A 24,415-nucleotide genomic window follows, 5' to 3' on the forward strand; every position below is an offset into this window, starting at 1 on the left:
TGCTGACAGTCGGAGCCTGGAGCCTGTTTCTGATTCTGTGTCTCCCTCTCTTTCTGCCCCTCCCTCACTTGTGCTCTCTCCCTCTCTTAAAAAGAAATAAACATTTAAAAATTAAAAAAAAAAAGAACAGCTCAATAGAAAAATGCAAAGGATAGAAATAGTTTGTAGAAAAAAAAGTTCAAAAGACGATAAACATGTGGAAGGGTGCTCTACTTCACATATAAATTTAAAAACGCAAATCTAAAGAGTAAGAAAACATTTTTTCTTCACTCGTCAGGCTGGTGCAAGGCTTCTCTGCTGCTGCCAGGACTGTGGGAATCAGTACCCTCGTCCACCTGTGATGGGAGGAGGTTATAAACCGATGAGGTCTTACTGCAGGTTAATGTGATAAATTCCAAAATTTTACAGGTGCATGTCCCTTCACATAGCAAAGAATTTACATACGATTGTATGTACAAAAATGCAACCATATATAGGTACAGAAATCTTTTTGGTGGACTTTTTAGAAAAGTGAAACCCAGGGGCACCTGGGTGCCTCAATCAATTGAGCATCCAACTCTTGATTTTGGCTCACATCATGGTCTCACGGTAAGATCAAGCCCTGTGTCAGTCTCTGCACTGACAGTGAGGAGCCTGCTTGGGATTCTCTCTCTCCCTCTCCCTCTCTCAAAATAAACAAACATTTTTTTTAAAAAAAGTAAAGCCCAGGGGTGCCTGGGTGGCGCAGTCGGTTAAGCGTCCGACTTCAGCCAGGTCACGATCTCGCGGTCCGTGAGTTCCAGCCCCGCGTCGGGCTCTGGGCTGATGGCTCAGAGCCTGGAGCCTGTTTCCGATTCTGTGTCTCCCTATCTCTCTGCCCCTCCCCCGTTCATGCTCTGTCTCTCTCTGTCCCAAAAATAAATAAACGTTGAAAAAAAAATTTTAAAAAATAAAAAAATAAAAAATAAAATAAAAAAGTAAAGCCCAAAGCGTCTATTAAAAGTAAATAAATTATATGTCATCCATATGACACAATACTTTGCTTGATTAAAAAGAAAAAGGAGATCTGGATATGTTAATGTACTAAGAAATTAATGTAACCAAATAAAAATCAAAATGAGACCGTAATGCACAAGGGAATTTAGTATACTATAAAGGTGTAAAGGTGAGATTTCAAATCACTGGGGAAAAGAAAGATGAGTAAACAAATGATGATGTCATGATAGTCAATATCTACGGAGATAAGAACAAAGCCAGGTTCGCTAATGGGGGGAGATTTTTAAGACATATTAAAAGAAAAAAGCATAGTGTAGAGGAAAATGATCCCTTTTGTATAAATTATAACATTGACACATATGTGAGTAAATGCATTGTTTTTTTTTCTAGAAGAAACCTAGTAAACTATGCTTTTTACTTTTAAAGAGATAAAATGGGACATAAAGGAAAAGAGTGAGGGGCACATGGGTAGCTCAGTATGTTGAGCGTCCGACTCTTGATTTCAGCTCAGGTCATGATCTAATGGTTCATGGGATCGAGTGCCACGTCAGGCTCTGTGCTGACAGAGTGGAGCCTACTTAGGATTCTCTTTCTCCCTTTCTCTTTGCCCCTCCCCTGCTTGAGCTTGCTCTCTCTCGCTCTCTCTCACAAATACATACATACATACATACATACATACATACATACATACATAAAGGGAAGGAGTGAGATTCTGTCTTTTCATTTTGTGTCTTTCTGAAGCAAAGTTGAAGACCTTGGAAATTTTTACTTTGGATCTATATTATTAACAGTTTTTAAAAATTTGGCACTAAATTGTTATCAAATTATGGCCTCTCAGCTCTGATTGCACCTTTCAAAACATGTTCTGTGCTAAACAACAGGATTTTTTTTTTAATTTTATGTATTTATTTTGAGAGAGAGAGTGCAGGGGAGGAGCAGAGAGATAGGAAGGAAGAGAGAATCTCAAGCAGACTCTGCACTGTCAGTGCAGAGCTCGATGTGGGGCTCGAACTCATGAACCCTGAGATCATGGCTTGCAGTGAAGTCAGATGCTTAACCAACTGAGCCACCCAGTCGCCCCTTAACAATAGGATTCTTCAAGCATTTCTCCTTTAAAGTGAATAAGATGCAAACTTTCTCAGTTGAAGGCAATGGAGGGACATTTCTGGAGGAAGAGGCTGGCCTTCCCTTTTCTGGGGCAGAAGGGTGGATATGAGGATGCCTACTGAAGCTTACCCCAGCCATGGGCCCAGAGCACCATCCGTCTGTAACTCTGCAGTCTTAGCGGACAGACAACCTTTCCACAGCCCTCTCCACAAGCACTCAAGCCCCCATATGCTCCACATGTCCTAAAGGCCTCCTGCACGTGCCAGGGCCGCAGATCACCCACACTACCCACACCACCCACACCACCTAGGTTGATAGCCTGCATCCCCTCCTGCAATCCAGAAGGTGGCCTACTGCTTATCCAGTGACTCCAGACCAGCTCCAGCTTGGCCAAATCACCCAACTTCTCTGCTATCAGATGGCTGACCCACATTGCTATGGACTGAATTGTGTCCCCCAAGATTTATAAATTAAACTTACCTAACCCCCATGGGATGATATCTGGAGGTGGGGCATTTGGAAGATAATTACATTTAGATGAGATCATGAGGGTGGGGCTCTCATGATGGAATTATTGCCTTAGAAGAAGAAACTCTAGAGAACACTGTCTCTCTCCCTTCCTCCCTCTTTTCCCTCTCTGTGAGGATGCAGCCAAAAGTCATTATCTGCAAACCAGGAAGGAAGCCCTCACTAGGGAACCTAATCAACTGGCACTTGGGTCTTGGACTTCCAGCCTCCAGAATTGTGAGAAATAAATGCCTTTTGTTCAAGCCATCAAGTCTATGGTATTCTGTTATGGCAGCCTGAGCTAATACCCTCACCTTCTCTAATGAAGCTGAATCCCTTCCAAGTTTGCCCTTTTTTAAGTACACTCCTTCAGCTCTAAGGTACCAGATAGTTTTCTTACAGCTTATAGTTACTCTTTATCACAGTTAATAATTCTTTATATTAAACTGCCCCCATTAAAGTTGCTGTGTAGTTTCTATCTCCTGACTGGACTCAAACTCCTTCCCCAGTATTTTCTATCATTAACCTTTTTTCCTTTTTTGTTTTGTTTTGTTTTTAAGTTTCTTTATTTTGAGAGAGAGAATGCAAGCGAGGGAGGAGCAGAGAGAGAGGGGAAGAGAGAGAATCCCAAGCAGGCTCCATACTGTCAGCGCAGAGCGCAACTTGGGCCTTGACCTCATCAACCAGGAGATCACAACCTGAGCCAAAATCAGGAATCGGATGCTCAACCAACTGAGCCACCCAGGTGCCACACCTTTTTCTTTCATAACACGTATTCTCATTTGTAATTACTTTATTCTTTTGTTTACTTTTTGCCAATGTGTTTCCTGAAAAACTGTAGGACCACATCTCTCTTCTGCATCTTTTCACTGAGCATAATAGTTGCTCAGTAAAGCCTTATTGACTGAGTGGAAAGCAGTAAAGTATAGTGACTAAGAACTCAGATTCTGGAGCCATACTCTGTAGGCTGAAATCCCGACTTAGCCTCTTGATAACTATGTGACCTTGGCCAGGGTACTTGCCTGTGCCTCAGTTTCCCCATCTATAAAATGGGGTAATAATCATTCCTACCTCATAGGACTTTTGTGAGGATTTAATTAGTTAATATGCATAAAGCCCTAGGAATGATTCCAGACACACAGTATATGCCATGTAAACTATGTTATGTGAGGAAAGATCAGGGGGAATAAAGACAGTCTGAAGACTGGTGGAAAGATCATCGTCTTCAAATATCTGAAGGACTGTGATGGATAAGACCCTGTTAGACAAAACCACAACAGAAATGCAAAATTATAGGAAAGAAGGGTGGGCTCATTATCATGTGTTTGAAATGGTTTGAGCCATCCCGGAGAGACCCATTATTCCCACGCTGTCTGGGTTTCAAAACTGAAAGTCCCACCCAGGGAAACGGCTATGTCCCAGGCAAACCAGACAATTGGTCTCTATCCCCCAACAAGGCCTGCTTCCCGAAGTAGTGAGTGTGTCTCTGTGACGGTTTTGAGCAGAAGCCAAAGAACCATGGTTCAGGGATGTTAGAGAAGTCATTCCCGCATGAGGAAGGAGCTGGAAATAGAAGCACTTTGGTCCAGATGAAAAAGCAGACTTTAGCAGAAGCCCAGGTTCAAACTATGGCTCTGCCACTTACTAGCTGTGTGATCGTGGATTACTTAATTAATGTCCTGAGCTTCAACTCCTTGATCTGTAAAATAGGGACAATCATTCCCAGCTTGTAAGGCTGCTGTGTGAGTCAGACAGACCATATGCAAAGTGACTTGCACAGTGCCTCCCACAATGTGAGCATTCAAGAAAGCAAAACTTTGCTTGTGGAGTTCTGAATCTAGGATTCTCTAATCCACGGCTCCCCGAACTGTGGTTCTCAGTGTGGCCCCTGGACCGAGGGCATCAGTACCACCTGAGAACTCATTGGAGAAGCAAATGCTCCACCCCACCCCCACTAAATCAGAAACGGATGGAGTCCAGAAATCTAAGTTTCAACTAACTCTCTAGGTGATGCTCGTTAACACTCAGAAGTTTAAAAAGCACCGATCCCAGGGACAGTGCTGTCTCCAAAATATGAAAATGGAAAATCTCTCCCAAACTTGAAACACTCTCCCTTTATTCCCCCACAAAATGAAGTTATTTTAAAATGAAAATAGTACTGAAATGTTGATCCTAATGTGTTTTTTTTTTTTTTTTTTTTACAATTGTCTTTGTAAACAGGCCTCACAAGAGGGAGTTATCTGCTGTGGGTAAATATGTCAGTATGACCTGCCCTTCATGTCATCAGCCAAAAGCACTGATAGATTGTCTAAGTTTGGTTATACTGTTTAAGCCACTACTTGATCATCATAAACTACACAGTCAAGTTGATTTTCCACACTCATAGAATGAGTTAAGTGGGTAGGATAGTTGGGAAAGAATTTCTTAAGTTGTAACATACTTGTTGAGGCAGAAAGTCACCACAGGGTTAAGTAAAAAGAATTTGCACTCCGGAGCACATTAATTTTTTCTTTGCCCTAACAAGTCCCAGAGCACAGTGATGTGTTTATAACATACATAAAGATAGACAAAGAATCAGGTAAAAGTATTTTTAAACAGTTCTAAACTCATTTTATAAATAAAGACCGTTTAATATACAAAACCTAAGATAATTCAGTCAAAGTAATCCATCTTTTCTCGAATATGTAATGCTTCTCGCAACTTTTAGGAATGAATGTGAAGAGCAATCTTCGTTTTTCAAGGTTCTGAAAATATCTTCAAAATATTTATTTAAACACTTAAGCAGAAAGCTTTGTCTACACAAAACAGTAACATGCAAATTCCATGAGTACGTTTGCTTTGGGAAACAATATCCCTTGCTGTGCTTCTGAGACTTTTATAAAGCAGTTCCAAATCGATTTATGTTCTGAGCACCTTCTAGGTTCCTTACACTAGGAAAAGGGAGCATTCCAAAAGTCTTCCAACCTTCAGGAAGGGCAAAGTCAGAGGGGAGAAAAGACTATATTCAAAAACTGTATTTAAATAAACTGTGATAGACACATGGCACATACCTTTCTTCCAGACTGAATGTAGTTCAATACCAAGCTGTTTCTGGAGACAATAGGAAGCAGAGGAAGGACAGTATCTTGAAGGATGTTAACGAGGAAGGCTTCCTGGAGGAGATGGGATACATGACGGATATCAAGGAATTATCAACGGTTTTGTTTTTTGTGGGTTGTTTTTTGGTTTGGTTTGGTTTGGTTTGGTTTGGTTTTGGTTTTTGGTTCTTGGCTTTTGGTTTCTTTTGTTTTGTTTTGTTTCTGTTTTTTATTTTTAGGAATTATCAACTTTTAATGCTGTGATGTGTTTACTTGTCACTGGCCTTTAAAGTGTATTAATCCTGGGATGCCGGGGTGGCTCAATTGGCTGAGCATCCAACTACAGCTCAGGTCATGATCTCGTGATTTGTGAGTTCGAGCCCTGCATTGGCTCTCTGCTGTCAGCACAGAGCCTACTTAAGATCCTCTGTCCCCCTCTCTCTCTACCCCTCGCTGCTCATGCTCTCTCTCTCTCAAAAATGAATTTTTAAAAAAACATTAAATTTTTTTCTAAAATGTATTATTCCTGCTGTTAGGATTTTGCTCAATATCCTTTCTGCTTGAAACATTCTTCCCACATTCAGCCTATTCAAATTCTTCCCATCTTTTAAGGCCACCTCAAATTCTTTCCTTCCTTCAACAAGAATCGATAATAAAATCCTTACAACAAGAAGGGGTCTTGTGCTCCCTATCTTTAGGGACGACCAGAAAGAGGGAAGAGAAGAGTTTGAGAGTCTGTGTCCTACTTGAAGTGAGAAAACCCAAGGGATAAAGCATATGGTCACAGTTTCCAAAGAAGAGCCACATCAGCATTGACCTATCCCATTACACCTCATCTTATTTCCACATGAATCCTAGGAGACAGATGCCACTCCTCATTGCTCCGCACCGTTGACAGATTACTGTACGCATGTCATAGGGTTGTTCCGAGGATTAAATGAGTTTCAGCATGCAGAGTGCTGACACAGTAAACATTCAATGCCTGTTTATTACTATGACTTAATTCATATCAATCAAAAAGATTAATTAAGTTGCTCAGGCATCCCAGAGATACCACACACTTAGGGATATTTCCTATATTAATTTCTTGCCTTGGGAATTCCCAGATCAAGTACGTAATATCAAACATCAAACCTACCTGACATACAGTCCCATGGTTGCAAATTCTCACGTGAAACTCTCACACCCCTCTCCCAACCACCTCTGTCACACTACCACCACCATTTGCAACTTGTAAATCCAGACACCAGACTGTCATCCGTCTTGGTAGGATTTTTTTCTTTAGTTCCACCCTACCCACTGCCCCTTGTGCTGAAGGTGTAGTTTTTAAGGGCTTGCAGCATGGGCCCAAAGCCTCTAATTCTGTCTCTGTGAGCATTAAAACTCAAGTCCTGGAAGTAATGGAAAAACAACATCCTTCTTGCATCCACCGCTATCTGGGCAGTCTTAGTATAGGCTCAAATTCCTTTACTTTTCAAAATATTTTTTTAATGTTTATTTATTTTGAGAGAAGGAGGGAGAGAGAGAATCCTAAGCAGGCTCTGCTCTGTCAGCACAGAGATGAACTGGGGGCTTCATCTCACAAACCATGAGATCATGACCTGAGCCCAAATCAAGAGTCCAACACTTAACCAACTGAGCCACCCAGGCACCCTTATAGGCTTAAATTCCTGTTATTCAGATCATTAGATCTCTCAGCTATGCATTTACAAGGACATTTACTATGTTGTTCTTGTTGGGTTTTTAATCCAGCATATCTAGGTGTTTTACGACTGGAGGATTTTCTGGTTATTCTAATTTTCCAGAACTAAGATTCCCATCACAGTTTTTCACTGACAATCAAATTAGGGCTGTTTACCTTTATGTTCTCAGCTCTTACCTAAGGGAGCATTTCATGTAGTTTTAAATTCCTAAAAATAAGCTCATGTTTTAGAGATGAATGTTTATTGAAAACCCAGAGGAAATTATGGTGTAGATTATAAAACAACTGCCCAGGGGCACCTGGGTGGCTCAGTAGGTTGTGTCCGACTTTGGCTCAGGTCATGATCTCACGGTTCGTGAGTTTGAGCCCCCCGTCAGGCTCTGTGCTGGTATCTCAGAGCCTGGAGTCTGCTTCAGATTCTGTGTCTCCCACTCTGCCCCTCCCATGCTTGCACTCTGTGTCTCTCTCAAAAATAAATAAACATTAAAAAAAAAAGCTTAAGAACTTTATAAATAAATAAATACAAGAGATCTGATTTAAGATGTCAAACATTCTTTAAGATCAACTATTCTTTTTTTTTTTATTTTTTTTTCAACGTTTTTTTGTTTATTTTTGGGACAGAGAGAGACAGAGCATGAACGGGGGAGGGGCAGAGAGAGAGGGAGACACAGAATCGGAAACAGGCTCCAGGCTCTGAGCCATCAGCCCAGAGCCCGATGCGGGGCTCGAACTCACGGACCGCGAGATCGTGACCTGGCTGAAGTCGGACGCTTAACCGACTGCGCCACCCAGGCGCCCCATGATCAACTATTCTTTATCTCTTTTTAATAATTAGCATATTGTATCAGCCTATAAAATAGCTCACTCTTTGGATTGCGTAAACATATGTATTTACCAACACTGCAACCAACCACAGTACCAACAACAGAAAACTAAAGACTCTTAGCTGTCTCTCTTGAGTATGTACTCAACAAACTCCACACTGACCAAATACACTAATTGCTTTACCTTCATCTGGTGCACTCAGGCCCAACGTGGTGAATGGCATTTCACGAAGCGACACTGCACAATCACGCCAGTTGAAATAAAATCTCTGTACTCATTCCAAAACTAGATCTATATAGTTTAAAATGCCTATATCGCCCATATCTGCTATGCTTAGGGAAAAGTAAGAAGCTGCCTGTAAGTACCAGAGTAAAGAGTCGCAATTTTGGTCCCAATTGTTGTCAGGTGATTTTTCTCTCTATCCAGTATTCTGATCCCTGCAGACCCTCTACCCCTCCGTGCCCGCTATATGCTAGAATGCCTCGAGCTTGGTCCGGGCCTTCTCTTGTCATTCTACGTCCTCTCCCTAGATTATCTTACACAATTCCATAGTTTTAAATTTCATTTATATGTCAGCAGCTCACAGACTTCTTTCTCTAGCCCAGAAACTGTCTTTTGAGTTCCAAATCTGTATATCCAACCTGTCTGATATCTGTCTCAGACATATCTCTGATACCCAAGTAGTGATGTAGTCTTGCCCTAACATACTCCTCTATAATCATTTCTATCTTGGAAAATGACTCTTCAATCACCCAGTAATTGATGCCAGAACTCTGGAAGTTCTTCCTGACACTACTTTTTCAATGACCTGTATATATAATGCATTAGCAAGACCTAGTGATTAAGATTGATTGATTGATTGATTGACTGACTATAGTGGAGGTAGAGAGAAATGGAGATATACTATGTCCACTATCTTAAACCTATTCCTAGCTGTTTATCATGTGTTACCTGGCCAGTCACCAGGACTAGTTTCCTAAGTGGTCTGCCCACATCCTCTCAAACACTCTAATCTATTCTACACAATGTAACCAGAACAATCTTTCAAAATGACAAAACCAATTCTTTATCACAGGCACATGCTGATTGAAACATATACACATCACTTAAAACTTTCAGTTACATTGCACCTAAGATAAAATCCCAACTCCATAACATATCCTTTGCCAAAAGAAGTCTCAGAGACAAAAGCATTTAGAAAAAAAAAAAAAGATTTCTTAGAAAAACACTTGCAAAAGTTTACAAGTGAGTTCAACTTTAGAAGGACTGGTTCACAAAACATGGTCCCCAAGGTTATATGGTTCATAATGGAAAAAGCAACTTTCTCATATGTTTGCCATACTCCCCCAAATAACTGCATATCATCAGACTTAGAAAAGTCAGCATTACAAAAGTCAGCAATTAAATTATTTTTGTTAGGGAATCACTAACATGCGAGAAAGGCTAAAGGTTTTATTCACTTTGGAGACTATAGATAGTATGATACTATCCTTTTTTGGCTTACCTCAGAGCACAAAGTGTTTTGTTTTTCTTAACTGTGGTATGTGACATACATACTTTCTCATCTTGGAAGCAGGGGAAGGTGCTAATTTTGCTTTATGTGGATAAATCTGGGCATGATGTGGCTACTTCTTATGTCTTTGCCCTCAACTTATGTTATGCTCCCCATATCTATGTTCCAGCCACATGGCCTTCTTTCAGGTTCACCAACTCTTCCCCCAGCACACTGTTCCCTGTCTGGTACACACTCTCTTGTAGCCTTTATGGAGCCAAATCTTACTCATCTTCCCAGTTACAACTTAAGTATCACTTCCTCCAAATCCCAATCTAAATCTATTCTCCTATTATTCAATCAGTCATAATGTCTGCATTATCAGTTAGGATGCCTTTGGTTGTCAGTAACTCAATGACAAATTCAAACACATTGCTAGGGTCTTCAAGGCCAGGGAGGTTTTGAGCATGGAGAAGAACATTCACCAATATGTGTACTTTTGTACAAATCTCACTTTATAAACATTAATATATAGTAAGCAGTATTTCCTGGAAATGTTGTCTTGTTTTGTCCCAAACAGTATTTACTAAGCATATGTGGCTATTGAGCGCTGGAAATATGGCTAATGCAACTGAGGAATTGAATTTTTAATTTCATTTATTTTTAATTAACATTTAAAACTGATAATTGCTTCAGTTTTTGGAAAACAAGCATACTTGGAAAAACTCAAATATGTGAATCTATTTTTGCAACTGCAAATTTTAAGAAATCTAAATTTTATGAAATCAATTTCCAATTGAAATTAAGCAATTAAGAATAAAGCATGTAAGTGTAAAGTACATAATGGATTTCTAAGATTTGTATAAAAATGTAAATTATCTCAGTTTTTATATTGATTACCTGTTGAAACTATATTTTGGATATATTGGGTTAAATAAAATGTCACTAAAATCAATTTCATCTACCTGCTTCTGCTTTTTAAGTGTGGCTAATAGAAAACTGTAAATCACCTAGCTTATTTAAAATTACATGACTACTTACAGAGTTAGCATTATGTTAGGATAGCACAGCCCTTAATGTTGAAATAGTTTACTCAACTAACCAAAACAAATTTAACAAAGTTTCCACATAAAAAGGCTTACAAAGTTTCCACTTAAAGTTTTTGAGGGAGTTAGGAGGAAATACAAATGTCGAGTTGGTGCTTTTAAAAGGTAAGTGTATAACATGCTGGCTGGATTGGAATTTAGGGCTTTTAGGGGGAGTGGATGGAGTATTAGGTAAAACGGGAGACCACTGCAGTAATCCAGGCATCAAAATGATGATATTGGTTCCGGGCTAGAATGGAGGCGGTGAGATGAAGAGAAGATACACCTGAGAGGCATTTAGGAGGTAAAATTGACGTGGTTTAAAAACTTAGATTCTTATCTGATTGAATGAAAACATTGATTACAGACTATTAATCATACTCTACACTGAAAACAGTAATTAAAACGTATTTAATCGAATTCTATAATGTAATCAAAACAGATTACAGGTTTAATCACATTCTTCAACAACTTTATTAAAATCACAAATCCAGCAGATTCTCATGTGCTTCCAAGAACCGAAAACGCGCGCACGCACACACACACACACACACACACGCACACACACAACACACGCGCACACATAAAATACAGAACTGTCATAATGATTACAGAATTCACTGGAACATTTACATTTAAACTGATCACAAAGGTAGCACAGGTATGACTTGCACCTAATATCTGCTAAAGGAGGAGCCCCTGACAGGGCTGAGGAATGCGTGATTGAATTATTCACGGCAATCTACAGAAGAAAAGATCGGCCAACTCCGGGGCACAGAGGCGGAGTCCGGCTCGGACACTATTGCCAGAATTGGCCGGAGGTCCCACGTCAGTCAGTGGCCAGGCCCCGAACTCGAGCCTCATTCGTCGTCCGCCCACCACGGGGCGGGACGGCTACGCCTTCGGCGCTTTTATTCACGCCGCGCCAGTGCGGGTCTGATTCGGAAGCCGCAGACCCACCGAGGAGCTGGCACGCTAACGAAAACCTCGGCGCCGTCATTTCAGAGTCAGGGAAACATCGTCAAGGAAACATCAGAGACACAGGCTGAGCCTGCCGTCCGACAGGCCCTCCCGCGGGGAATGCTTCCGGGGCAGGGGGCGGGGCTGCCGGAAGTGGCCGGACGCCGTCTGCTGTTCGTTGTTTAAGCGGCTGACGGGAAGGAGAAGCCGAAGCCCCGGCGGCGCCGCGGGGCGGCAGTCACGACCTGATCCCGGGCGGCCGCTAGCCTCTGGACGAGCCAGAAGCCAGGAGTACCGGCTGCGGAGCGGAGGGGCGAGACGCCCGCTCGCCTTCTGATCTCATCATGTCGCGGGGCTCCATCGAGATTCCCCTCCGGGACACTGACGAGGTAAGTGTCGCGTATGGGGGAGGGTGGGGGCCGTGAACTTGGACGATCTCTTCCTCTCCCCTTCTCTCGACTTCGTCTCCTAAGCGAGAGCACCTTCTCCCCCAGGAGCCCAGGTCGAAATCCCCCGCCGAAATCCCAGTCACCTCTTTCCCCAGCTCCTGCACCTTCCCAGGCTGGGAACATCACGTCCCCGCAGCCTCGGAGCCACCCCGAGGAGTACTTGAAAGTTCCTTTCCTACCTGTTCGTTTGTTACAGTACTCTGCTCTCTTCCTAATTCACGGGCGCAGGGGTGTGAGAGTGCCGATAAATTGTAAGGCACCTCAGATAAAAGAGGTGGGCGCTGATGTCACCGTGGTCTCTCTGCTGCTCAAACTATCTTTCCCAGAGAGTACATAGGAGTCGCCCTTTATCCCTTAGAAACTCGCGTCTGTCATGGTGCACTGTGTCCTCCACACACGGCTCCATCAGCGAAATAGAGACCCAGAGATATAGCCTCCACTGTGCACAGATAGAATTTAACCCTCTCTCCCTTCCCACGCCTCGTCATGGGTAGTCTGGGGCTTGTCTGAGTAAAGCTCTCAGCAGTGATGTTTATATCCAATATATATATATCTCATACTTGTACTTTTGTTGGGTTGAGATAAGATACTGAGATATAATTCACTTAGCGTCAAATCCACTGGTTTTCAGTAGTATTTGCAAAGTTGTGTAACCATAACCATTATCTAATTCCAGAACATTCACCTACTGTTAATTTTTGTTTCCACTTTCAGGAGTGTCGGTGACACGCAAATGCTGTCTCCCTGATTAATGTGTACAGGGGCATTCAACTTTGCATTGCCTCTGGATTATGCCTCTCAAGTTGTCAGACCTATAGCATCAGAGTGTCTGGGGTGCTTTTCTGCAATCTACCTGCATTATGTGTTAAGCAGGGTTTGGTTTTGTTATTTTTGAGCAAGCAAAGCTTTTGGAACATTTTATAGTTCTGGTGATTTGAAGACAACTAGCGGTATTTGTTGGCTTCTCTATGCTTTTATCTTAATATTACCATATGACCTATTTGACATGTGTGCCTTAAACATTTCTTAACATATCTTTGCTCGTCCCTATTGAAAGTGAACACAAACCCTCTGTGTATCCATATTGATGTATATTCTGAAAAGCAGCAAAGAAGAAATGTGAATTTAAGGAAGAAATAAAAGTTAAAACCTACATTTTGTGTTTTAGGTCATTGAACTTGACTTCGATCAGTTACCGGAGGGAGACGAAGTTATCAGTATTCTGAAACAGGAACACACACAACTGCACATATGGATTGCTTTGGCGGTCAGTGTTCATGTAACAAATATTTTTTATATGTTGACTGGGAAAAACCTATGATTTCTATTTCCAGATACAGTAATAGCCAGCTTGGGAGCATGATAAGTAAATTGTACCGTGTGTGTGGAAGTTAATTGTATTACCACTTATAGAACAAGAAGACCAGTTTCCCAAGTGATGTGCTAGTCCACTGGTAAATTAGTATGGGTTGGTAAAGGCAAAATTCATTTACATTAAACAGTATTCTGTGCTGATTATTTCTTTTTTTTTTTTTTTTTTTTTTTTTGTGCTGATTATTTCTTAATTACTCAGTGAAGACTGGCTTATGGTCTGTAGATAATCTGAGAAAAAACAAGATACCACCATGTAAACATTACTTAGTGGTGTTGTCCATAACAATAAAACATTTCCCATAAAATACTCTAGAAAGTGATTACATTCCAGGCTCGCTCACAAAAGCTCTTTGGGGTGAAGTTTATCTCAGTCTTGTTTTTTGTCCTCTTTGATCCCTTCCACAGCATAAACCCTCCTGGAGATTCTCAGGAGAATCACTTCAGAGAGCCTAAAATTCTAACATCCTTCACTCTCCCCGGAACTGACTGCCTAATGTTTCCTTTTTGTGAGAACATCCTAGTAGATTATTCTGGTAATATAATACAACATATACTGCATTCATTTTTGCAAAGCAAGTGTGCCACAGGTCACTTTCATGTAAAGATACATAGGAGGTACCTTATATTATCTTGAAAGGTAGAAGTAGATCTAGAATTGAACTTATATCCAGTGCTCAAACTTAACTGTAAAGAATTTCTTAGATATAGATTTACAGAGAAATGCTTTTAGTGACAATAGTGCCTTTCTGAAGTGTCGTTCTCCTAGTCTGTGGAGAACAAGCCATTAATGCTTGTCACATAGTTTTTAAAGCCAGAGGGAATTTAGATTTTCTGTAGTGTAATGCCTTCTTTAACAGCACTTACAGAAAAAATGGAAGATTGAAGTATTAGCATGGTACCTGTGGTAAAATTGATGAAACATTGTGGGCTGTAGTATGTTACAAAGAAAAGAGTGTAGGCTTTTGGATCAGAGAGACCTTTGTTCAAATTCCTACTTGGCTGCTAACTAGCTGTGTGACCTTAGACAAATGATCTACCTTCTCAGCCTGTTTTCTCATCTATAATGTGATGTTAGTATTCACTTTAAGAGTGATTGTAGTAGATTACATTGTAGTAGATTGTGTAGATTAAAGATAAGTATGTAAAGCTCCTGGTGCAGTCTGTGGCTCATAGTAGTTAATAAATGATGAATATTCTTTTTAGTATTAATAAATGAAACAAATGCCCAAGGAAGTTATTCAGCAGGCCCAAAGTCATGGATAATTTCGATAGATCTAGAACCAGAGCCTAAGTTTTCTGTTTAGAATTCTGTATCCCTATCCCTCTCCTTATTGCTTTTTCTCTTGGGCTCTGATTTAGTTTGAAATCAACTATTGCTAGCTAAGTAGTAATTTGGAAACATTGATAGTGATTATCACTTTTTTAACAGCTTTATTAAGGCATAATTCACCTATAATAAACTGCACATATTTGACATGTACCATTTGAGATGTTTTACCATATTTCACCCCTGTGAAATCACTACCACAATCAAGAATAATATATCCATCACTCCCTAAAACCTTCTTCCAGACTCTTTCCCACCCCCCATGGTGCTTAGCCTACACCTGATCTGCTTTTGTTGCTAAAGATTGCATATTCTAGAGTTTCATACAAGTGGAATCATTTCAATATGTACTCTTTTTGGTCTGTCTTCTCTCAGCATAATCATCTTGAGATTTATCCACATTGTAGTACGTATGAGTAGTTCTTTACTTTTTTCTACTGAGCAGCAGCCATTATACCACAAGCAGATTACCACTGCTTGTTTATCCATTCACCTGTTGATCAACAATTGAGTTGTTTCCAGTTTTTGGCTATTACAGACAGAGCTGCTGTAAATGTTTGTATGCATCTTTTTGTATGGACATATGCTTTAATAATCCTAATCTGATTCTTTACCTTTTAGCTGGAATATTACAAACAAGGAAAAACAGAAGAGTTTGTAAAGTTGTTGGAAGCAGCACGTATAGATGGCAATTTGGACTACAGAGACCATGAGAAAGACCAGATGACCTGCTTGGATACATTGGCAGCCTATTATGTACAACAGGCTCGGAAGGAAAAGAATAAGGATAATAAGAAAGATCTTATTACACAGGCAACCCTGTTGTATACCATGGCTGATAAAATTATTATGTATGATCAGGTAAAATAAGATTTCTTTGAATTTATGAAAGGGAAGAAAAATACCACATGAAATAAAATGTGTGTGATAGGCAACAGATTTTTTTTTTTTGAAGGAATTTTTCTTAAAATAACGTGGTTGATAATAAATAGTCAAAAGAAGGAATTCCTTGTTAAAATGGAAATTTCTTTGGTTGTTGTACTGTTGAAGTAATGTGGGCAAATTTAGCATACATAAAACTTATCCACATGTTGAGTCAATAATTCTTTCATCTCCGGGTGAATTTCAGGCATATTTTAAGGAGTCTAACTTTTCTTTTCGTCATTGTTCCTGGCACAGACGACTTGCATTTCTGGATAATTTCTTGATTTGTAATTAAGAATTGCCTATTGGTAGTTCAAACACATTATAGTCAATAGAAGAATTTGTGTGTTACTCCACCTCCTTCCTATCTAGTTTTCATTTTATTGTATATTCATGGTAAATTATGGTTAGTCTTTGGTAAAGTCAAGTCTAAGATGATGTATTACTTTTTCAGAACCACTTGTTAGGAAGAGCCTGCTTCTGCCTACTGGAAGGTGACAAAATGGATCAGGCTGATGCACAGTTTCATTTTGTACTCAACCAGTCTCCAAATAATATTCCAGCCCTTCTTGGTAAGTCATTTTTGGCAGCCATTTTAGGAAACTGTTTTTCATCATATGCCTGGAATATATTTCTTTGGCCTAGACAGCAGCATAGAAGAGCTTTACCTTATGAAAACGATCTGCAGGGCACCTACGTGGCTCAGTCGGTTAAGCATCTGACTGCGGCTCAGGTCATGACCTCACGGTTAGTGGGTTACTGAGTTTGAGTCCCGCATCCAGTAAGCTCAAGCCCCACTTCCAGTGAACACGAGCCCTGCTTCGGGTTAAAAAAAAAAAAAAAAAGCAGTCCCCACTTTGGGCAAGCCCCACTTCTCTCTCTCTCTCTCTCTCTCCCTCTCTCCCTCCTCCCTCCCTCCCTCTTTCCCTCTCTCCTTCTCCCCCTCCATACCTTGTTCATTTGTGCCCTCCTTGTCACGTAACTAAATAAATACGTAAATAAATAAGATCTACAGTGATCTATGATCATTGTTTCTTTTTAAGCTACATAAATAGAAGCTATACCAGTTAAGAATAATCTGTAATCCACTTCTAAAGAGTCAATAAGCAATTTCTATTTGGACAACGGTCAGCTCTTTTACTCATTGTTTTATAATATTTAATATGACTTTTATTTATAAGCATACATTAATATATTCTTATGGAAAACAGGTTTTGATATGAAATCATTTTTACCGTATTCAAGTATTTCTTATTCAGAGATGTATTTGATTTAGGTGAGTTCATGTAGAGTGTATGAGACTTGTGTTTTTTAAACAACTCATGTTTATCTTTAAAAATCATTTAGGGAAAGCTTGCATTTCATTCAACAAGAAGGATTACAGAGGAGCTCTTGCTTACTATAAGAAAGCATTGCGTACTAACCCAGGATGTCCAGGTAAGAGAAAAACTTTAAGTCTAAGCTGTGTATGATCCAAGTGAAAATATTGAGGATTTGACAGTTGCCTATGAAGTTAGTTGTGAAAAGATGCTATAGGGTTGTTGAAAGAATTGAAATTTTTTAAAAATGTTATGTTTGATCCAAAAGCTGAATAGCAGATCGTCTTATAATCTTTTTGTTCTTACACTATTTTTCTATTGAAAGTCAGTGATTTAGCAAATCTTATTGAGAATCAGCTATGTGCCAGGCATTGTTCTAGACCCAAGGAATGCAGCAATGAACCAAAGAGACAAAAATCCTTGCTCCCGTGGAATTCATTTTCCAGTGGAGAAGATAAAATGAGTAAAATATAAACTATGCAAGATAGTGGTAAAAGGAAAGTAAAGCAGAAAAGGTATATGAGAAGAACTGGGGGTTTGCTTAGAAAAAATAAGGAAAATATGTCAGTGAAACAGTAACATTTGAGTAAAAACCTTAAAATAATAAGCATGTAGATTAAATGGGAGAAGATTATTCCCAGAGAGGGGGAATAGGAGGTACAAAGGCTCTGAGGAAAGAGTGGGCCTAGCAGGTTTCAAGAACAGTGAGGAAGCTAGTGTGTCTGGAATCAAGAGGGAAAATGAGGAGGAAAAGTAGTAAGAACTGAGTCAAAGATATAACCAAGGACCAGTCATGTAAGGCATAATAGATTAGTATAAGGACTTTAGCTTTTACTCTGACAGACATAGGAAGCCATTGGAGGGCTTTGGGCAAAGGAGTAAGTAACATGATCTGACTCATATTGAAAGGATCGTTTTGAGCTTCTGGGCTGAGACTAGAGTGGGGCAGGGGGCAAAGATAGAAGTAGGGAGACCAGGCAGAAAGCTGTTGCGGTCATGTGGGCCAGAGATGATTGTGGCTTGCACTAGGGTGGCAGTAGTGGAGGTATAAGTGATCAGATTCTGTGTACACTTTGAAGGACGAACTGACAGAGTAGATGTGATATATGAGCAACTGACAGAGTAGGTGTGATGTATGGGCCAAAGGAGGGATCAAAGGTAACTCCTTTGCATAAGCGACTGTAAGAGTAGAGTTACATTTTAGTATATCTGGAAAATAGTTCAAGAAGAATTATTTTCAACATGAAAAATTTAAAATACCTTTTAGATGTACAACTGGAGAGGTCAGGAGGGCTGTAGTTCAGGAAAGAGGTCTGAGCTGAAGTAATTAATTTGGAAGTCATCAACATATAGGTGGTGTATAAAGCCATGAAACTATGAGGTCGCCAGGGGACTGAGTGTAGGTAGAAAAGAGGCCCAAAGATGGAGTTCTAGGGCATTCTGGCATTGTAGAGGTTAGGGAAATGAGGAAGATGCAGCAAAGGAGCCTGAGAAGGAGCAGCCAGATGTAGGAGGAAAAGAGAGTAAGTGCAATGTCCTTGAAATCCAGTGTAAAATGTTTCCAGGACAAGACATCAGACAGTATCACATTCTATTGTTAGGTCAAGTAAAGTAGGGACTGAGAATCAATCATTGAATTCAGCAGCATACTAAGCATTAGTGACCTTGATAAAAGCAGTTTTACTGGAATGGTGGGGGTGAGATCCTTGTTGGAATGCATTTAAGAAGATAATGGAAAAGGAAAGTTATTAGAGGCAGCACCCACCTGTAGATAGATATGTCAAGGAGTTTTGTTCTCAGGGGAAGAATAGGAGTGGGTTGACAATTGGAAAGGAAAATGGAATCAAGAGATCTTTCAAGATGGGAGAATGTATATGGATGAGAATGATCTGATATAGAAAATTTGATAATGCAGGAAAAAGAGGAGAGGGTTGCTGAAGCAGTGTCCTTAAATAAATGAGAAGGGGTGAGATCTCATGACCAACCAGTGGAGAGGTTGACCCTTCATGGGAACATGGTAGAGTTTTGGCATGGCCTTAAAATTGGGGAGCACGTATAAGCATAGCTCTGAAGAGAATGACAGTATGTGCATGTAGTCAGGCACGATATTGAAGACCTTACTGAAGCTTTTTGCTCTCTGTTTAAAAATTTCTCTTCAAAAATTAAGACACTGAAGGTAGAGTGTAACCAGGAGTGTTGGAAGACAAGAGAAGTACCAGTATTGTAGGTGTTCTGTTTATGATGAGAAAGGAGGAGAGCAGTATGGTATACTATCCACTGAAAGCAAGTTTGTGGTCTACCAAAAGATTTTGTAGTATAAATATACTGAGGTTAATTTCAGGATTTTGAGACTCAATGTTTAAGTATTTTGTTTAATTTGAACCCTAAAAATGTCCTAGTTTGACAGACTGAATGACTGTTTTTTTAGCGGAAGTTCGTTTAGGAATGGGCCATTGCTTTGTGAAACTTAACAAACTGGAAAAAGCTCGTCTGGCATTCAGCAGAGCCCTGGAACTCAACTCCAAATGTGTGGGAGCATTGGTTGGACTGGCTGTACTAGAACTCAACAATAAAGAGGTATGTGAGTGAAAAAAAAATTTCCTGACTGATTTGTCAGACTTACTGTTCCTTATCTAAAATTCTTGAGGCCAAAGTGCTTTAGAGGTCAAGACTGCAGGTAATAGGTTATTGGGATGCCTGGGTGGTTCAGTTGGTTAAGCATGTGGTGCTTGGTTTTGGCTCAAGTCATGATCTCACAGTTTGTGAGTTCAAGCTCTGCATTATTAGGCTTTGTGCTGATGGTGTGGAGCCTGCTTGGGATACTCTGTCTCCTCTTTCTGTTCTTCCATCCCCCCTTTCTCTCTCAAATTAAGTAAATAAACATTTAATAAGAAGATTTCATGTAATAGAACTATAATATGATGCCTGGACTGCATAATATATAATACCCAGGTATTAGGACACCACCCCAAATGCAAACATGTAGTTCTGTGTCAGAGTGAGTGACTGTTCACACTAATAGGGTAACCTCACAATTCAGGTAAAGTTTTGCCACCAAGTGAGCTTACTCCAAGATTACAAAACAGCTTGTGTTTTAAGAAGTTTTTGGATTTCAGAATTTCAGGTGAGGAGTTGGTAGGTTGTATATCAGTTTGGCATGCTTTCAATTGCAAGTAACAAAAAGCATACTACAATGACTTAAACATGAGGGGTTTTATCATCCACTAAACCAGCTATCTAAGGTCTTGGATTTGGCACCTCAGTATCATTAAACCCAAAGTTTTACATCTTTCTGTCCTTAGTATGTGGATTTTCCTTCTCGTGTCTGTCACCTCATAGTTGCAAAATAGCTGCTGCATCTCCAGGCATCTCATCATTTCATCAGCCTGATGGAGGGAGGAAAGGGAAAGGATAAACGGCTTTCTGTTAGAGCAGTTCTGTCTCCATTATGCTTCCACTTGTGTATAATTGTCTAGACAGGGTTATCAGGGTTTCTCAGCACTATTGACATATGGGGCTAGATAGTTTTTTGTCATGGGAAATTATCCTACCCGTTGGTAGGCTGATCAGAATCCCTGACTTCTGCCCACTACATGCCAGCACATCCACCCTGTTGTGATAATGAAAAAAATGACATTACCCCCAGTTTAGAAGTGCCTGGGCCAATCCCCAGAGAAGAGAAATAGATTATGTTAACTGTTTTAGATCAGTCATCATTCATCCCCTGAGGTTTGCAAAGAGGAAAAGGGAACTTTCCTTCCTGAAATTAAAAAATCTCCACAGGCTGTAAAGTCTGGCCTCTGTTAACAGCGTAAGAAGGGTGTACAAGCTGTTGGGTAATCCACAAACATCTGCCACACCAAGAAGACAGCTAAAATCTATAAAACTAGAAGGGGGCTTTTTGTGAGGGAGGTTCTAACAATTTAACTCAGTATTTGAAATTTTTTTTATCCCTGCTGAATGTTAACTAAATAAGAGCTATGTTTGGTGTCTGAACTTAGATTTATATAACCTATTTTTCAGACTATAAGGAAAATTTTCAAAAAATGTTGATTAAACGAACCATGAGGTCCTGACCTGAGGCAGAGTCAGATACTTAACAACTGAGCCAGCCAGGCGCCCTGATCCCTCTGGTTTAAATGAAGGAATCCACCTCCAAAACGCCTCGTCCTCGGCTTGCTCTCTTAAATTTCAGAGATGCTAGGAGTGCCTGGGTGGCTCAGTCAGTTGAGCGTCTGACTTTGGCTCAGGTCATGATCTCGAGGTCCTTGAGTTCGAGCACTGTGTTGGGCTCTGTGCTGACAGCTCAGAGCCTGGAGCCTGCTTCAGATTCTGTGTCTCCCTCTCTATCTGCCTCTCCCCAACTCATGCTCTATCTCTCTCTCTGTCAAAAATAAATAAACATTAAAAAAATTTAAATTTCAAAAAAAAAATGCTGATTAAATAATGGCCCTGTTGTCATCATTTTTCTTTTAGGCTGATTCCATCAAAAATGGTGTCCAGCTTCTTTCCAGAGCCTATACTATTGATCCTAGCAACCCCATGGTATTGAACCATTTGGCAAATCACTTTTTCTTCAAAAAGGTAAGAGAACTCAATTTATTAAAGTTGTTTGCTTTTAAATCCTGATTTGTTTTTCTGTTCTGCAGTTGATACTCTACTTGTTAACTTGGAAAAAAAAATTAAAAATCTCAGGAGGTTTTTTCAAATTAGAGTTTGTATTAGTTAATTGGGGGTGGGTATGTTTGTTCATTCATTCACTCATTTTATATTTATTGACCCTTTATACTATACCTAACACTGTGATAGGGATGTGGAGACCAATAAGATAGAATTTCTGTACTCAGGAGTTCAGTTTCATAGAAAATGCAGACATGTAAACAAATGTAAATATAGAAATAAAGGTCTCTACCCTGCTGTGGTAGAAAAACGAAAGAGGAAGTGATCAAGTGGTTAAGGAGGTTTTCACCAAGAAGGAAAAGCCCTTGAACTGGGTTTTTAGGAGGAGATCTTTAGGTAGTTGAAAAGGGAAAGGTACAGATCTATGAAATATTCTCAGTAGTTTAGTAAAAGCATGGCATATGGTGGGCTCATGACAAACAATGCATTGGATCCAGATGGTGGGACACTGGTGTGATATAAGGTGTTTGGACATACTTCTCTAGGCAACCAATGAATCATTGAAGTTTTTGTTTGTTTTTGCATATTGATCAAGATGTATTTTTTAAAGTTGCCACTAATTCTGTAGAAGCAATGGTATTTTAGATTTTTTTGAATGTTAAAATTCGGTATTTCATTGGCAAAGTTATTATACAGTAAGTATGAAAGTTTTATCTGCCATATGGAAACCAGGTACTAAACTGTACTAAGAACTTTAAACTAAATAGCAAGTTAGGTAAAAGTTCACTAAACTGTATTAATCCTTATTAATAATAGATACTATATCACCATAATTATTGCCACTAATATGCAAGTACTGTTATCTTTTTAAAATGTTTATTTATTTTGAGAGAGAGATTGAATCCCAAGTAGTGTCTACCCTGTCAGCACAGAGCCCAATATGGGGCTCAATGTTATGAACTGTGAGATCATGACCTGAGCCAAAATCAAGAATTAGACACTTAGCCAACTGAGCCATGCAGGTACCCCCCAAGTACTATTAAATATGCATTCTGTGGGAGTACCTGGCCGGCTCAGTCAGAAGAACGTGTGACTCTTGATCTCAGGGTTGTGAGTGTGAGCCCCACGTGGGGTGTATAGATTACTTAAATAAGATTTTTCAAAAAATGCATTCCATGAATTTGTATAATAGTCACAACATTCCTATGAGATAGTTAATATTATCCTCATTTTGTGGATGAATAATTGAGGCAGAGGTTTTAGCCTAAGGTCATACAGCTATTAACCATAATGCTGTACTTCCTCTGGCTATAGAAAGCATACTTGCTGTTCATAATGAATTAATTATTTAAGCTTTATGCTGTAACTTTTATAGTATGAAAAGGCAATTATTTAGGGAGAAGATGGAAATGTATCTTATAAGTACTTAAAGTGTTACTGTTTCAGATAAAACAGTTACAGTAAGTTTGGTTTTTACTGAAAAAAACAAAGGACTGATAATCCTAAATATTTGAATATATATTTAATAGTCATTGCTCACAGCTGTTAGGACAACATTCTTGAACCAAATGAAAAGGATTCCATTTTAAATTTGGGGGACACCTAGGTGGTTCATTCGGTTAAGTGTCTGACTGATCTAGCAGTTCGTGAGTTCGAGCTCCCTCTGTCGGGCTCTGTGCTGACAGCTCAGAGCCTGGAGCCTGCTTTGGATTCTGTGTCTCCCTCTCTCTCTCTGCCCTCCCCCGCTCGCACTCTGTCTCTCTCTGTCTCTCAAAAATGAATAAACGTTAAAAAAAATTTTTTAAAAGGAAAGTTAAGTAAGACCACTTGCCAAAATTCACTCATCTAGCAAATAGTACAGTTGAGATGTAGTATTTCAATTCTCTGCCCACTACACTGCATTGCCTCCCCTGTAGAGGAATCATTTAACCAGATGGGGGGAAAGGTATTATTAATTAATATCCCAGACACTCAGTAATTAACTAGTAAAGTAGGTTTAGAAATGGGAGGAGCCATGGTGACTCCTGGAGCAATTACCACAGACCTCCAGAAAGAACTGAGAACTGAACTTGGTTGTTTGATTGGAAAGAGAAGCAGCTAGAATGCAGAGTGGATTAAGGACAAAAATTGGGGCGTGAGGGGAAATCAAAGAGATGTGAATGAGGACTTTAAATTGGAATGTAATCTTCAATACTTTTTATGTTGAATTTCAAAGTAGAATCATTTTATTCCCTAAGAGATATGTCATGAGTCAAGGAGTAACAAAAATAGAAAAAGTATATTCCAAACCCAACATTTGACCTTTACCCTCATCCCAGGGACCAATATATAAATTTAGCTAAAAGGCTGTGCAAAATAATTCAGAGTGTAGAGTTTGAATTATTTAGTTCAAATTCAGGTATCACCACTATATAGTTATGTTGCTTTGGGCAGATAATTTCCCTAAACTTAAATTTCCTTACTTGTAAAACAGTAATAAATACCTACTTTATAGGATTTGAGGAGTGGCATTTAGAATTAAATGTAATGTGCATATTAAATACTTACTAATGGGAAAGAGTTACTGTTAAAACTACAATTACATTATTATTCCTAATATTAAAAAAAAAAAAGTTGAAACTGTCAATTGACCAAACAGAGGCTCTCCAGACCAGACTTATAGCCAAGTGGGT

At 39.7% G+C, this 24,415-nt stretch overlaps 1 protein-coding gene and 1 long non-coding RNA gene across 2 annotated transcripts in view; both read left to right on the top strand.

Annotated features, from left to right (window-relative positions):
* The first annotated feature begins 1,790 nt into the window (after window positions 1–1,790).
* Window positions 1,791–7,756, top strand: LOC109492346. The gene is made up of 3 exons (XR_002146187.3): window positions 1,791–3,334; window positions 4,810–4,838; window positions 5,651–7,756. It is a non-coding gene; the product is annotated as an uncharacterized LOC109492346 (long non-coding RNA).
* A 3,875-nt stretch (window positions 7,757–11,631) lies between these two features.
* The window catches only part of CTR9 (CTR9 homolog, Paf1/RNA polymerase II complex component), a 28,213-nt gene continuing 15,429 nt past the window's right edge, over window positions 11,632–24,415 (top strand). Inside the window, exons 1-7 of the mRNA XM_011286715.4 lie at window positions 11,632–12,119; window positions 13,348–13,446; window positions 15,502–15,741; window positions 16,259–16,376; window positions 17,152–17,241; window positions 19,552–19,700; window positions 21,600–21,707. Of these exons, the coding sequence (XP_011285017.1) occupies window positions 12,075–12,119; window positions 13,348–13,446; window positions 15,502–15,741; window positions 16,259–16,376; window positions 17,152–17,241; window positions 19,552–19,700; window positions 21,600–21,707 (849 nt within the window). The 5' untranslated portion in view covers window positions 11,632–12,074. The remainder of the gene's footprint in view (window positions 12,120–13,347; window positions 13,447–15,501; window positions 15,742–16,258; window positions 16,377–17,151; window positions 17,242–19,551; window positions 19,701–21,599; window positions 21,708–24,415) is intronic.

The sequence above is a fragment of the Felis catus genome, chromosome D1 (genome assembly GCF_018350175.1).
Source record: "Felis catus isolate Fca126 chromosome D1, F.catus_Fca126_mat1.0, whole genome shotgun sequence".
NCBI classification, from domain to species: Eukaryota; Metazoa; Chordata; class Mammalia; order Carnivora; family Felidae; genus Felis; species Felis catus.